The sequence below is a fragment of the Pangasianodon hypophthalmus genome, chromosome 7 (genome assembly GCF_027358585.1).
Source record: "Pangasianodon hypophthalmus isolate fPanHyp1 chromosome 7, fPanHyp1.pri, whole genome shotgun sequence".
In the NCBI taxonomy this organism is placed as follows: domain Eukaryota; kingdom Metazoa; phylum Chordata; class Actinopteri; order Siluriformes; family Pangasiidae; genus Pangasianodon; species Pangasianodon hypophthalmus.
Genome location: NC_069716.1, coordinates 8,010,601 through 8,025,611, shown reverse-complemented (window position 1 = coordinate 8,025,611; position 15,011 = coordinate 8,010,601). Strand labels below are relative to the sequence as shown.

Sequence of the window (15,011 nt, the reverse complement as noted above, 5' to 3'; positions counted from 1 at the left end):
TTTTTTGTAACATGACACCAAGATATTGCAGGATATGTGCTAGATAGCTGTTAGACCTCCAGTCAGCTCAGACAGCTCATGCAATACTACTGCCTGAAAATTGAGTTCTCCAAACCATACTAGTTTACAGTTATCCCTGAAAAACCCAGCCACATGAGAGCTAGTGTCAGAATCAGAAAGAAAGTCTCCAGCAGCGTAAACAAAAAAACTGTGATAGAGAGCTAAGAAATTGTGACTTAAATTATTATAGTGTTCTATCTTTATCTATCTGTATTTATTGATAAAACCTTATAATATGAAGGTCACTATATAGTGTAATTTGTTATTTTTCAAATTCAGTTTATTTTGTTTTCTTAAAGTAATAAAGTAATACTTATAAATTACTTTTAATGGATTTGACACATCTGATTCTATATTCTTTTGGGCTTATACAGTAGTTTACTACATAGGCTATGCAATGCTATTATGTCACTCCCTCAATAGTCAGTCTATATAGTGAGTAGGAAGGCATTTCGGATTCACCCCAACTGTGTTGGAGGGCCTTAAATAGAGAAGAAACATAAATTATGTTTTGAAGTATGTAAAACAACTGCTTAGTGTAGTGCTACTGCTATTGGGCTGCATTTATCAAGCTAGATATGAACGGATTTATTTGTAAATTGTTTGGACGAGCATTTACACAAGACGTTTGTGATCCATGAAAATCTCAAATTTTGAAAAAAATGAATAACTCATGTAAACTGTGACTGATTATCTTCAGATCATATAAATCATGATGAGTTACTGCACTTTTATATACAGATTGTGCCATCAAGTTTAAAAAGCTTGTGTGTTTTTACACACATATTTAATAAAACTTTATAAAACCTTTAATATTAATGGCATTACCTAAAGAAATATTCAATATGAAAAAATAAAGAACGCAAGCCAACATAAATCTGGACCAGTCTTTCAATTAAGAATGCCGCTGTATGAAAAGAGGACAGGTCGTATACTCCCTAGTGTACTGCGCACCACTTGCTTCCTGCAGACACATGATCTTTCGCTTTTCTAACATGGTATCAGGGAGGGTTCGAGGGATTCTGGCTGAGAATCAACAAGATACTTCGCTTTGAAAAAAAAAGAAATCGAAGTTTGAGAACGTCTGTTTCAACTGTATGAGCTTTGCCTTTTATGGAGTTTTGTGGGCGTCACGAAATGAAAATCAGGTGTTCCGTGTATTTGCTTGGAAATTTACGGGTGTTTGGCATTCTGTGGCAGTATAAAATTATAGGCTCTTTAATATTTAAATGTACTTGAATGTTAAGTGTTGACAACTCTAATAGATGTACCCACATGGGCCATATTCAGAGTTGTGTTAAGTGTGTGTAGTGAGAATTTAATTCTGAAATTACACACATACTGTAGATATTCATACCTCAGACATAACTACAGACTTAATCACTGTTCAGAAGTTGTTCAGGAGGTGTGTCTCAGTTTTTGCACAATTCTGACTTGGACTTATGCCCATTTTTCTTGTGTGATATTGGCTCGAGACAAGGAGCAGTGTTAAGTTCAGTGCCACTGTCTGACAGTTAAATGTTGTTGTTCCTCTTTCGGCTGCTCCACAGCGGATCATTGGTTTGAGTATTTTGATTTGGCACAGTTTTAATGCCGGATGCCCTTCCTGACGCAACCCTCCCCAGTTTTATCCGGGCTTGGGACCGGTACTGAGAGCACACTGTTGCACGCAACCCCAGTGACTGGGGTTGGTTCCCTGTCCGGGAATCGAACCCAGGGTGCAGTGGTGAGAGCAATGTGGCCTAACCACTAGACACTAGACGGCCACTCTGACAGTTTAATGTAACTATATATCACACTGAAATTCATGATCTGGGCTGTAAATACACTCAAATAAATCCATGCCATTTGACAACAATATTAATTACAGTATTAATGAATTAATAGTGAAGACGGAGGACATCAGAGGAGACAGCATCTTACTCAGAGATCTTGGGGATAAAGTTATGAATTAACTTAAAGTGAGCTGTAAGTGTAGCAGACAAGTGCTTGGTCAGCTTATCCTTCAAACCTTGCATGTTTTCTGTTTACAGATTAGCACATCAAATTAACAAAAACATTTGAATTATTTTATTACATCAGCAATTCCAAACAGTGAGTTAAAAGTGTAATAACATATCTTATATCCCATGCACACATTGTGGCTTTGTTAATTTATAAAAAAAAAAAAAATCCTTCTTCAGTCCGCATTTTCTATCCCTCATTTTTTCAGGCTTAAAGACAAGTGCTTTTGTTTGATAGCTGTGGTCTAAACGCTATCAAAAAATCCTGTCTCAGACGCTTCTGCTCAAGTTTTGAAAAACCCTAAATGGCACACCAGGAAAATTGACTTCGGTCGTGCTCCGAATATGTGTAACTTTCTCTACATACAGATGCTCAGCAGCAAATTTTTATTAGAATGTTTAGAATTACAGTAGTGTGGACTAAGCAGATCAGGCTGTTGTACTAGTTTAGCATGTCCGTCTTCAGAGCGACAGCCCTCTATTTAATTTTAGACCCATAGGTATTGTTGCTATTTGTGACTCTGTGTGTGTGTGTGTGTGTGTGTGTGTGTGGGTGTGTCTGAATCAATGCTCAGCTTTACACAGTATGCTGACTGATTGATACACTCCCTGGAGAGCTTGTCTTGCTATAATGTGTGATTGCTAGTGAATGTGTGCAGATGTGAACACTTTGTCGCCCAATCGACTCTCACTTTTGATTTAATGTCATATGTCTCCGCTTGACTGAACTGTGGCTGTTACCTCACCGCCACATTCTCAGCTCAGTCTACCTATCTTACTGACTGACTCCTGTATAAATTTGTTTTTCCACTCATTGTTGGCTAGATATATGTAATTTCACATCCAATAAATTCATTAAATACACTCAAATAAAACTATGCCATTTGAGGCCAATATTAAATACAGTATTAATGAATTAATAGTTAATAATACATTAATCTCTTTGTTAATAATTATGTTTTTCGCTTTGTCCTTATGAATTACTGTGTTGTTTAATGATCAAAAAAGTCCATTCAATCCATTTTAAATTATAGCTACAGTATAATACAAGTAATTGTGGAAAAATTGAAGGGGACTGAATACTTTCTGAACACATTGTATATGTTTGTTGTATTTACTAAACCAGTGTAAGGAGATGAATGCTCCAAACTCGATGTACTTAGTGCTCATAGTATAATGAAAAGTGTGAGTGAGTGAGTGTGGGAAACATAATGGTTTGTATTCGAAAGAGATTAGTGAAATGATCTGTTAATGTACGTATGCCTCTGAACTCTGAAGTCTGTATGCTTATGTAATGCTTTAGAAAGAAAAGTGAATTTATAGTGAGTGAATGTGTGTTTAGTTTATCCTAATCTTTACTCAGTGTATATGAAATAAATTTATTATGGACTAAACACATGATAAGCACACAGTCGTTCATTGTGCTCATCTGTGAGATGTATGCGCCTGTTTTTAATCTTGGGCTTGCACACACTTTTTTAAAGCCTTGTCTATGTTGCTCTTCCAGATGGCGAACCAAGCAGAACTTGGATTACTGTTTCTTGATGATGTACGCCCAATCCAAAGGCACTTACTATGTGCAGGTAAGCCATTCTCCACACACTCCTATTACACACCCTGGTTCCTTTATATGCATTCTTGCTTGTACTTGTGTGCATATGTGCGTGTACTACTTTCATGGCCAATGATCAGTTTTAAAGCTGAAAAACGAAAGGACAGACAAAGGTAAATGGCTGCGAGTGTTGGTAAAAATATCGAGGATCTATAGCTGGCCTCAAAGACCAACAAAGAACTCAGTCCTGATGAATGCAGTCTAACTGCAGTGTTATTATATGAACCATAACAGATGGATGTGCTGAATGTGCTGTGCTGCACATGTGCTGAACAAAATAGCTGCTGAAGAGCTAACTCTCTCTCCTCTTTATTGAAAGGAAGGCAGCAGCTGGTGTCGTATGTGTGTGTGCAAGTTGTCCAGGAAACTTGTTTATTGATACAGTTTTATTTCATGTGACACGGCAGTCTTTTCTCTCTGTCTCATGAGAAATGTAGCTCTGTCACATCCGCACTGGGCTTACGATCCATGGCCAGGGGTGGACAATGCTTATATATGACTATATATTGAGTACTTATATATATATTGTATATATTGTACTTCATTACTGTACTTAAGTACTATTTTGGTGTAATTATTCTTTACATGAGCATTATTGAAATTGCACATAGGTACTCCTACTTAATTACATTTCCAAGAAAAAGAAACATACTTTTTACTGTTTAGATTTTATTTAGACCCTCAAAATTCTCATTATAAATTTTGAAGGTCTCTTATTCCCTCATCCAGCCAAAGTCTGTACGCTATACATCAATCGAATAGGCTCAGTTTAGCATCCAATCATTTCAGTATCACATCCAATTCATCAATGTGAAAAAAACTATCAAGAATCGTGCCAATTCGTCATCCACAGTGATGTTCTCATGCTGCGTAAATGTAGTTAGTGCTATAGCTACCTGTGTGCGTCTGAATATGGATAAGACACTTGAGGATATGAATAAGCCTCTTGCTTTGGCTGTAACTCAGAAAATATTACAATATGCAGGAGTACACAAAGACTCGTATAAACTGAGGCATCTCCTTTGTCTCTCAAGAAGGCATGAACTCCATCTAATTTGAAAATGCATGTTGAGGTATGTTTGCGTTGCCCATGCCAGGTTAGACTAGCATCAGTTCCAGTAGTTAAAGTAAGTGGCTAGGCAGTCAGAATCCAGCTAATGGTAGTTATCTACAAGGTATTTTACTTCTGATTAATTCATTAGCAAACTACTTTCACTGACCACTAGTCATGCCTATGATTAGCAAACTTACAGAGACTGGATGATGGTTTCAGGTAAAATAGTACACGTGGTTTAAAATGATCTTCTTACAGTTTTAGATATGTAATAAAAGTTACTTTTCACATGAATACATGACTTGATTACATTTAAAAGTAGCTACTTTTTTACTTTCACTTGAGTACATTAGTGACAATCGTTAAATTGTTCTTTGCTAGCATGGCACACTTTGGTCTCATTCCGGTGATTGTGAGATAATATAAAAAGAGAAGCTTCATATATTATCTTTACTAGGTTATTATTATTAGGGATATTATCTATTTGGTTCTAGGTCTATAAAACATAGACTATTTTGATCAACGTAAGCTTGTTAGCTAGGTGTCTAGTTAGTGTTAGCTAGAAACTTTTTTGATAACTAGCTAGTTTATTCATTTTTATTAGTATTGTTAAACTACAAAGTTGCCCAGAAAGCCAGCTAGCTCACTGAGGTACATAAACCATAAACTCTTTTATTCGCAAACGTAAGCTTGTTAGTTAATGTTACTTAACATCTACCTTGCTGGTACTCATTTTATATGAGAAGTAAGGAGGTACGTATATGTCAGTTGGTAAACAGTGAAACGGTATGCTGCCTCAGAGTCAGTTCCACCCCATTTCTGGTTTCTGTGTACATTCTTTCTGGCCCAGAAATTTACTTTTTTTTTAAGAAGCAGGAACACATGAGGCATGTCTAGTTTCAGCATTGGGGTGGGGTTATTTTGGAGAAGGAGCTTGTCAGAGTTTTCTTGTTAATCGTAGTCTGCCTCATAGGCAGCTCTAAAAATGGCAAACAGCTCCTTTAACTACTTATAATAGTGTGGATTAAAGGATCTGCTTTTGATATGGGTTTGTGTCAGACACGTGCATGTTGATATTAATAAGAGATGACGGATGATATTTATGGTATGCAGATGATTTGACTGACACACACACACACGTGCGCACACACACAAACACACACAAAGGGATTTGGAGAATGTTTGAAGCCCATGGTAATTATTTCCTGTGTATTTCCACAGGAAGTCAGGGCTCTGGAGATTCAGATGTTAACTGAGCAGATGTTAACACACCCCATTTTTTGCCCTTGTGTGAATGCGCTGTGTAGCTACTGCATCTTCACACACAGATTTGTTTTTATGACTTGTTCCTTTTACTAAGAAATATTTTCAAAGTGAATTCCTGTGAAGCAAAGGATGAGAGGAAAACTTGGCATTGCCATAATATGTTGCTTAAAGCTAAAGGCTTAGTCTGTTAAAGACTGTGTCAGAGACCACACACACACGCACACACACACACACACTTCCAATTATAGTAATAACCTTTATCATACATAAAATGAAGCTCTAAATGATTCACAAGAAATTTAGAAAGACAATAAATGAGACAATAATAAAAAAAAATTGCAATGTATAAATATAAAAAAAACATGAGAAAAACAAGAACCATAAATAAAAGCAGATGAAATCATATAAAATAGAGTTTATGAAAGAAAAAACAAGAATGAGAGTAAATAATAACAGAGGAAATAATATTACTCATCCGAAAGAAAAATTAAATCATAAAAAACATCTGAAAAATATATATGTACAAAAAGTACATAAAAACTTGTCGTTACAGCTGAACTCTCTCGACATGTTTTTATACACTCTGAGATGTACTGTAGTTGCCTGTCTGAATTTCAGGTCATAAAAACAGAAGACTGCTTTACCACATGTTTTCTTGTTGACTTTGGCTGCATTGAGCCTGAAGTACTGGATTGTAATGAATGGTTTGAAATGTTTGATGGCACACAATCCTTAAAACTAATATCAAAGTAAAGACTAATATCAGTAATTTAAACCCCATACTAAAAGACACTGGGAGCCAATGTCATGTTGCTAGGATTGGTGTAATATGCGCTTTCTTGTGGTTACCCGAGCTGAAACATTGCGTCACAGTGCGATCCATAAGCTTGCTTGCTGTCAGTCAAAGATAAAACACGGATCCAAAACATTAATTAACGCTACGATGTCACACTATTGAAGATGCACATGCATAATGACACCGACTAAACTAGATTCCCCTGGTTGCCATCTGGTATTTATTGCATACAGAGTGTTAATTGCTCCATAAGCTGGTGGTTACGACCGTAGTAAACATATGGCACATGTTCAAAGATGGCAGCAAATTGGGGTAACATCCTGCTTTTGTCCTTTTATTCATCCCTCCACTGCCTCATCTTTCTCTCTAGCAACACACTCGGAGCCCTTTACGTCTGTTATTGTCTCTCCCAGGCCTCTGTCTAGTGTTTAAATAGCTCCATTATTGTGCAGAAATGTCTGACTTATAAATAACATTCAAGCATTGAGGCATCAAAAGGCCAGCCAGTATAAAAAACGAAGACATTTCAAATCATGAGTCTGATTCTTTTTCAGTGGACTGGGTTCTATCTAACGTACCTCTCTCCCCCTCTCTCTTTCTCTTTTTTAGCTAGAGGATGACATTGTGGCTCGGCCAAATTACTTCACCACTATGAAGAACTTTGCTCTCCAGCAGCCTTCGGAGGATTGGATGATCCTCGAATTCTCCCAGCTGGGCTTTATTGGTGAGTCAGAGCCAAGCTCAGGTTTCAAAGGGCATATACTGTGAAAATGGGCTTTTCTTGTACTGTATTTTTGTGATTGTTACACTGTAGTTGCCCCTCACTGAGAAAATCCGTGTGAAATCTGTACCTTTCTGAGGTTTAGCAGTCATGAAAACTCTATGTATTTGTTGTTCAAATTTACAGATTTTATCTATAGACCTACTCACATTGGACAAGTTTTGCATGGGAATGTGAGGCAATGTGATTATTACCAGAGTGCCTCTGGGATTTTAGTAATTTGTACAGACAATGTGCGTGCATCTGGAAAGATTCTGCTATATTTTACGCCATATTTCTATAAAATGCCCAGTAGAAATAACTCCATGTAATTTAGCATATATCCTGTCCGAATTGACATGGTGGTACAGATTCCATTATATCCTGTGGGACAAGAGTTTGTGCCAAGTATTAAAAATGCCAAACAATAAAATATAGGCAACGTTTAGAAGAGTGTATCAGAGAACTGACATTTCTGGGGGTTTTAGTTAAGTTATTCAGTTCCTAGTACAGGTAGTTTTATGGTCATGTGACCTAATGTTCAAGTGTAACTTGGTCAAAACAATCATTTTGTATTAAAATGAGATTAAAATGTATGCAGGGAATTTTTTTGCATGACAACTACACGTACCTCGTGAAGACACGCCATCTCTGCGATTCACCCATGACTGCAATCAGCATACCCCAATGCATAGGCTATATCCCAAATCACATACAACTATCAACTGTGTTTTTTAAAAACTTAGCTAGTGGTAGCTGAAATGAACAAGACATTAACAATTGTAGGATTACCATTCTTGCTTCAATCTCAAACACATACACAACAGTATCGTGGGCATAAAAACACCTTGTTGATGAGAGAGGTCAGAAGAGAATGACCAGACTGGTTCAAGATGACAGTAATTCAAATAACCACTGTTTACAACCATGCTGAGCTGAAAAGCATCTCAAAATGCACAACATGACAAACGTTTAGGGGGATGGGCCACAACAACAGAAAACCACATCAGATTCCACTTGTGTCAGCCAAGAACAGGAATCTGAGGCTACTGTGGGCACAGGCTCAACTAAACCGGACAGTTGAAGACTGGAAAAACATCGCCTGAAAAAAACTAATATAGAGAAGAGAATAACTCTTCTATGTTTCTAGACCTGGGGAGTGTGTTTCTCTTTACATCAATGCTTGCCGTGCATTCCCTTGTTGTGCCTGACTAGTGTGATGTAATGTAATCAGCATATTAATATCAGAATGATTAAAAAAAAACAATCTTTGCTCTTCGCGAAGTCTGCCATAGACACTGACGCCGTTCTGCTTGGGTTCTCGACACTGAAAGCTCATAGCACACAACGAGTTTCACCAGCGGCTGCAAACAGAAACAAATATCTGGACAAGAAAATCAGAAATAATATTTTTAATGGTCGCTTCACCTCCTGTCACTGGCTGTATGCCAACCCACATAGCAGGGCAATGAACAGTATACCACAGGTTGCATATCACATGGATCTAGCTATTTTACTATACTATTTAGTATGCTAGTATTTAGCCTTTAAAATCACCAGCTCTTGTTGGAAATAAATGCATTCAGGCTCTGTCTCACCAGTGTCAATTCTGAGTGAGCAGTAGAGAAAACTGAAACTGTCTAAAATGGACACTATGTGTGAAACCACTGGTGTTATACTCCATTAGATATAGTGTTTATTGTATATGTTTATATTGACTTAAATACAGGATTTTTTTTAAAATCAGAAATATTGCGGTTACCCGACCACATGCATACCTGGTGTCAATGAACCTTGCTAAGCAGGCTGCTGTGTATAAACAGATATTTTACTCCACTTCTTGCACATATTCAGTGTCACACAACGTATACATACCATCTAATGAATATTAATGAACACTGGGTATCTGATTATGTATATTAATCATTAGTGTGTGGTCTGTGGCTGTAATTTGGGTTGGGAAGGAATCCCTCCATGAAATATTATCCCTCCAGGTCCACGATCAGCTCAGTGAATACATTTCTGTATATAAAATTAAAAAAAGAAAAACAAGCTATATGTATGTACAGCTCATAGGTAGTAAAATTATATAAAAAATAAGTAAATAAATAATATTTACATTAAATAAGTAAAAAAGTAAATGCAGTTCAGACCATTTGAAGACAATGTATAATACACAATAAATCAGTATGCTTTCTTTATGCATGTGACTCTGTGTGTGTGTGTGTGTGTGTGTGTGTGTGTATATGTGGTTGTGTGTGTGATTGTGTGGTTGTATGGTTTGTGTGTGGGAAGGATTGTGTGTGGTTGCCTGTGGGGTTTTTTTAGGTGGTGGTTGCATTTGTTTTTTGGTGTTGGTGTATGTAGTTATGTGTATGTTTATGGTTGTGGGTTTTTTGTGTGTGGTTGTGTGTATGTTTGTGGTTGTGTTTTTTTGTGTGTGTGGTTGTGTGTATGTTTGTGGTGGTGTGTGTGGTTTTGATAGTGTCTATGCGTGTTTTTTTCGTGTGAGTTTGGGGTTTTTGTGTGGTGGGGTGTGTGTGTGTATGTGTGGTTGGCCGTGAATGTGGTTGTGTGTGATTACTTAGTTGTATGGTTTTCAGTGTGGGAAGGATTGTGTGTCGTTGTGTGTTTTTTTTTTTTTTTTTTTTTTTTGGTGGTGGTTGCGTGTTTTTTTGGAGGTGGAGTGTGTAGTTTTGTTTGTGTGTGTGCTTGTGTTTTTGTGTGTGTGTGTGTGTGTGTGGGGGGGGGGGGGGTGTTTTGTGTGGTGGTGGTGGGATTTGTGTGTCTGTGTGTACATCTGCAGTAACATGGAACCAGTATTTTGATGAAGAGCTAATTTATATGCTAGCATGTCTAATTAAAAGTTAATGCCTGTAATCAATACAAATATACCTCTTATTAGCTCTGTTCATTTTTACACCATTTACAGTGAGAACTTTTGCCTTGTTAATACAAAAAAGGTTAAACGACTGAAACGAATTCCCAAATTCACAAAATGCTACTGTTCAAAAACATTAGAAACAGAAGTACAGAGGTTTTTTCTTCTTTAGTCAGGACTCCTCTTCAGTAGACAAGAGATCTAAGCTAGCATGCTAATCTTGTGTTCCATAGCCTTATTAACGAGCACAGCGCTGTAGATTGAGCCAATACTTCTGTGCTGAATCATTCTAGCATAGCTGCCTCTGCCTCTCAGAGGAATTTTATCAAGCCTGCATATCCAAAGCCTTCCAACTGAACCTCTGAAGTGTGTCCTTCATTAACGAATCGACAATCGGACTGATTGATCCATCGCGTGTTCTGTTTGATATGATGGCTAATTATCGTAATGAGAGTGATCAATGCAGGATCTCCCAGTGCAGTAAACTGATTGGATGGCATCGATTGAGAGACCACATGGGTTGTGTGTGTGTGTGTGTGTGTGTGTATTTAGTGAGAAGAGGAAAAAGAATTATCTTAGCATTTCAGTCATGTGATTTTTCTGTTGCGTTTGCCATATTTGCGGCTGAATTTCTGGCTTTGCTATACACAATTAGAGGTGAAAGCTAGCTAAAATTGTTCACCTTATTTCGGAGGAGAATAAACAGGATTTGGACAAATCCATAAAATAGACGGTGATCCTTATGTGCTTTCCCCTGAACTGCTGATCCCACTTAAACTGGCAGAACACTTACCAAATCTCTGCTTATTCTGGAAAGTGGCTCAAAGCATTTAAGAGCACTAGCAGCTCTTCACGTCCGGGTGGGTAAAGAATCCCGGGGTGTTTCATCCAGAGGAGAAAAACTCTTTCATTAAAGGGACAGTAAGTCGATGTCAGCTAACTAACTTTTGCTAATGGTAGCGGTACTTGCTGCCAAAATTAGCTTACCTAGCTTGCATAACTAAGAGGCAGTATGATAGAGACGATCCACTGCACTGCTGCTAGCTGAAGATGTTTGGAGTTGATTATCAGTATAATTAAGAATGATTAGTCTTAATGAAGCAAAACACAATAAAATTAATATCGATGCAGTCAGGCCTCAAAATGGCAGTGGTGATAAACATAAGGATAGTCTTAGCTTCTTTCCTCTCAGTCAGATGTGTGTTTAACTGACAGCATAATGAGTACAGCACCAACAGGCATCACTACGAACAGGTCTGCTTCCTCTACTGTCTGCGTTCTCTAGTGGAAGTGGAATAAAATGAATCCAGCATATGGTCGATGTTGATTAAAGACTGATTAAAGTCAAATAAACAGCTCTGACATCACTGCTCGTCTCAGGAGCTGAGAGACAGAGGCAGTTTGCATTGGCTCTAATCACACATGCTTTAGTTCCACAGAGGTTCTTTTGCCTCCGGTGGATTCCCACAAGTTTTCCATGACCTTTGATGCTCCTCATGGACAGGGTTGAGTCTTGTGACTGGTAAACAGCACACAGCAATTGCCTAAGGCCTGCTCTGTCACCACAACTCTGTATTATTTTTGAGCAGTAGGAGGCAAGGTTTTCAAGAGGAGACCAGTGAAGACAGTTTTTATATATTAAGGGTTACTTTTCTGGATGCATATTTAAAAAACTTTTCTCCAGCAAGCAGCAACTCTCCAGTGAAAATTCTTTTTTTTTTTTTTTTTTTTTTTTTTTTAGGCCCAACCTCACTTTTGCAGGTTGCTAGGTTTTACAGGTTTCATGGTGCACATGGTGGATATTTACAGCATCCAAACTGCCAGCATCAGAACAAACTACTTAACAAACTACTAGCTTGTTTTTTAATTACCACAATTGAATCTGATTGGTCTGAAGGTGTTGATTAATATTCTATAACGGCAGGGTTCAGACAATAGTTCTAGCTTCAAGGCAAAACACATCTTTATATCATGCGTTGTTCTAATACGTTTCTTTTTTTCTAGTAACAGCTAATGCATAGGGACTTGTACGGTGGACCGTCCACATAGTCTCAGACTAATAATAAACAGGCTAAAAAAGTATTGTTATTTAAAAAAATGTAGAATCATTGATATGGTGAAGCTTTCTGTAGGGAGACATTTATATAACATTTATGGAAGGAGTCTCCAGTTTCAGAGCTTTGTCTCCCGTGTCAGCGCATGATAATCTTCGGGTTACTTCAGGAACTTTGCTTTTTGCGGTTTCTCAGAAACAGGACAATTTTTTTTGTCTTATTAACTTCGAGATAGAGAAAAAAGAGAGACTGCATATATATATATATATATATATATATATATATATATATATATATATATATATATATATATATAAACAGCACTATAACAGCGTGCCCTGTTGTATTTTATTTCCTACATATTAGCTGATTTCTGCACACACTGATGGACTAATCTATTGTTTTCAACATTTGGAAATAAGGTTTTACATTTAGGACCATCATCATTTTACTGAACTTTCATTTGTATATCGATGTAAGGCTGTGCTTATTACGCAGTCAGTGCCTGAACACCACCTCACATGTTTCACTGCTACTCTGCTACAGTATGATCCAGCTCTGGCCATGTCTATAGCCGTGATATGTCCACAGGCAACGCTGTGTGACGCAGGACAAATTTGCTCGTAAATAAATGCATGTTCTCAGCACGAATAAAACCAACTGTCAGTTCTGTTTGCAATTGTGTACCTGGATAAAAGGCTCATCTGTGTAACTGTCCATCATATTAAGAGGGAGCAGAGAGAAAAATGGCAGTACAGGGATAGTGCAAGGTGTAGGGAAAGGTAGGCTGTCTAGATTCTCATCATAATTAGATTTAGGTTGCCAAATGGTTTTGTACTTCCTGGATTCCTTGTACACCCTACACAGTGCACCATATGCTCACTAGATAATTGGTCCAAGTGCACACACAATTTCTTTGTATTATTTATTTACTTTTGTACATTGTAATAAATTATCTATGAGTTATTTGTCAATTACATTATATATTATATACTGTCTTTTTTTTTAAATTGTCTCTTAGTTTATGTTGCTAATGGTAGCAAATAGAAAGTGATCAGCTTTCAGTCCACATTTTTGTGTCACCCGATTTTTGGCTTAGACTTAACTGAAAAACTACCTGGCAACTTCGTGTATGTGAACCGCACATCAGTAATTCCAGTCTCATTTTCAATAATAATTCAATGCCGAGCTCAAAATCGTGTTCCGTAGATATTAACACTGCTACAGAAATTACAAGGGTGGGTAGGTTGGGGTGGTGAGGGGTGGTGGGATGGTACCTGGGGCAATGAGTGTATTTGCGCTGGCACTGCTCTCGATATGTATTGATTTTTTTTCCCCCACATGCTCATGTATTGGTATTCACACACTCACACCCAAGCACTTACTGCTTTCCTTCTTTCTGAGTTCTGAGCTCCTTTTGTAAGCTTGTCCTAGTGCAGTATGGAAAATGAAACATAAAATTGATTTATTTCCCACACACACACACACACACACCAGCTGGAATATACCGGCATTCAAATCTCTAATTATATCTTCCTGTCACCTGTCATGAATACTAAAATCTGTTCCCAAGTCATCTCATTATACTGAAAAGAGTTCTTTAAGAGCAAAGAAGCAAATAAGCCCCAATGGATGTTTCCTGCTTCCTGTGCTGTCAGTTAGCATAGTAGCTAGCAAAGCCTCTCTAACACCACAGCTAGCAGAGCTTCGTCCTGCTGCCAGACAGAGTGACGCAGAATCACGTCTCCTCCTGCCTGCCTGCCTGCCTCGTCTCACTGTTAATTGGAGTGGCGATGGATCGACAGCCATGACTGAGCTACCCACACACACACACACACACACATGCACACACCACAACTACTTCATCACATATTCTGTCTAAGGAACTGGATTTGATCCCACCGGATATATTAGCATTACTTATGGAGAGTCCTGCTGTGACCATACTCTGGTTCCCACAGCGAGTGGGAAGTTTTCTTATTCTGTCCATTCTATACTTAATACTGTCCTCTTCATAAGCCTGGTCTGCTTTCCCATAGCCTTTGGTAATCATGCTGCAAATCTGTAGTATTATGCTATAGTTATTGCAAGGAATTGTGTCAAAATACAGTTTCCTGAAAATAGTGTATCATTAGTAGTTATAAAAAAAACTGACCAACAATAAGTTGTGAAAAAGCAACTTTTTTAGTCATTTATTTTGAATATAAAGCCTGTAAAGAGCAGCCAGTGATGTCACTGTAATAACTGTAGGAACAAATAGCCGATTTGATGTTGATCCATTTTGCTATAAATTTATTTTCTACTCTTTACCTTTTTATCTTTTGTCTTTTTTTCATATATGGCATCCTTTTAACTTGTTTGCAAGTAGTGTGGCTCATAAAAATATCTTGAAGGTAGAAATTAAAGAAATTAACTGGAATCTGAGGTTACAGTGTGCTGTACGACTGACATTTTCCAATCTTCGGCTGTCCAGTTTGGGTGAGCATATGTTCACAAAGCCTCAGATTCCTGTTCTTGGCTGACAG

The 15,011-nt window shown here is 37.7% G+C and overlaps 1 protein-coding gene across 1 annotated transcript in view; it reads left to right on the top strand.

Annotated features, from left to right (window-relative positions):
- The window catches only part of mgat4b (alpha-1,3-mannosyl-glycoprotein 4-beta-N-acetylglucosaminyltransferase B), a 146,805-nt gene that overhangs the window by 103,162 nt on the left and 28,632 nt on the right, over nucleotides 1-15,011 (top strand). The window contains exons 7-8 of the mRNA XM_026940727.3: nucleotides 3,571-3,646; nucleotides 7,401-7,515. Of these exons, the coding sequence (XP_026796528.1) occupies nucleotides 3,571-3,646; nucleotides 7,401-7,515 (191 nt within the window). The remainder of the gene's footprint in view (nucleotides 1-3,570; nucleotides 3,647-7,400; nucleotides 7,516-15,011) is intronic.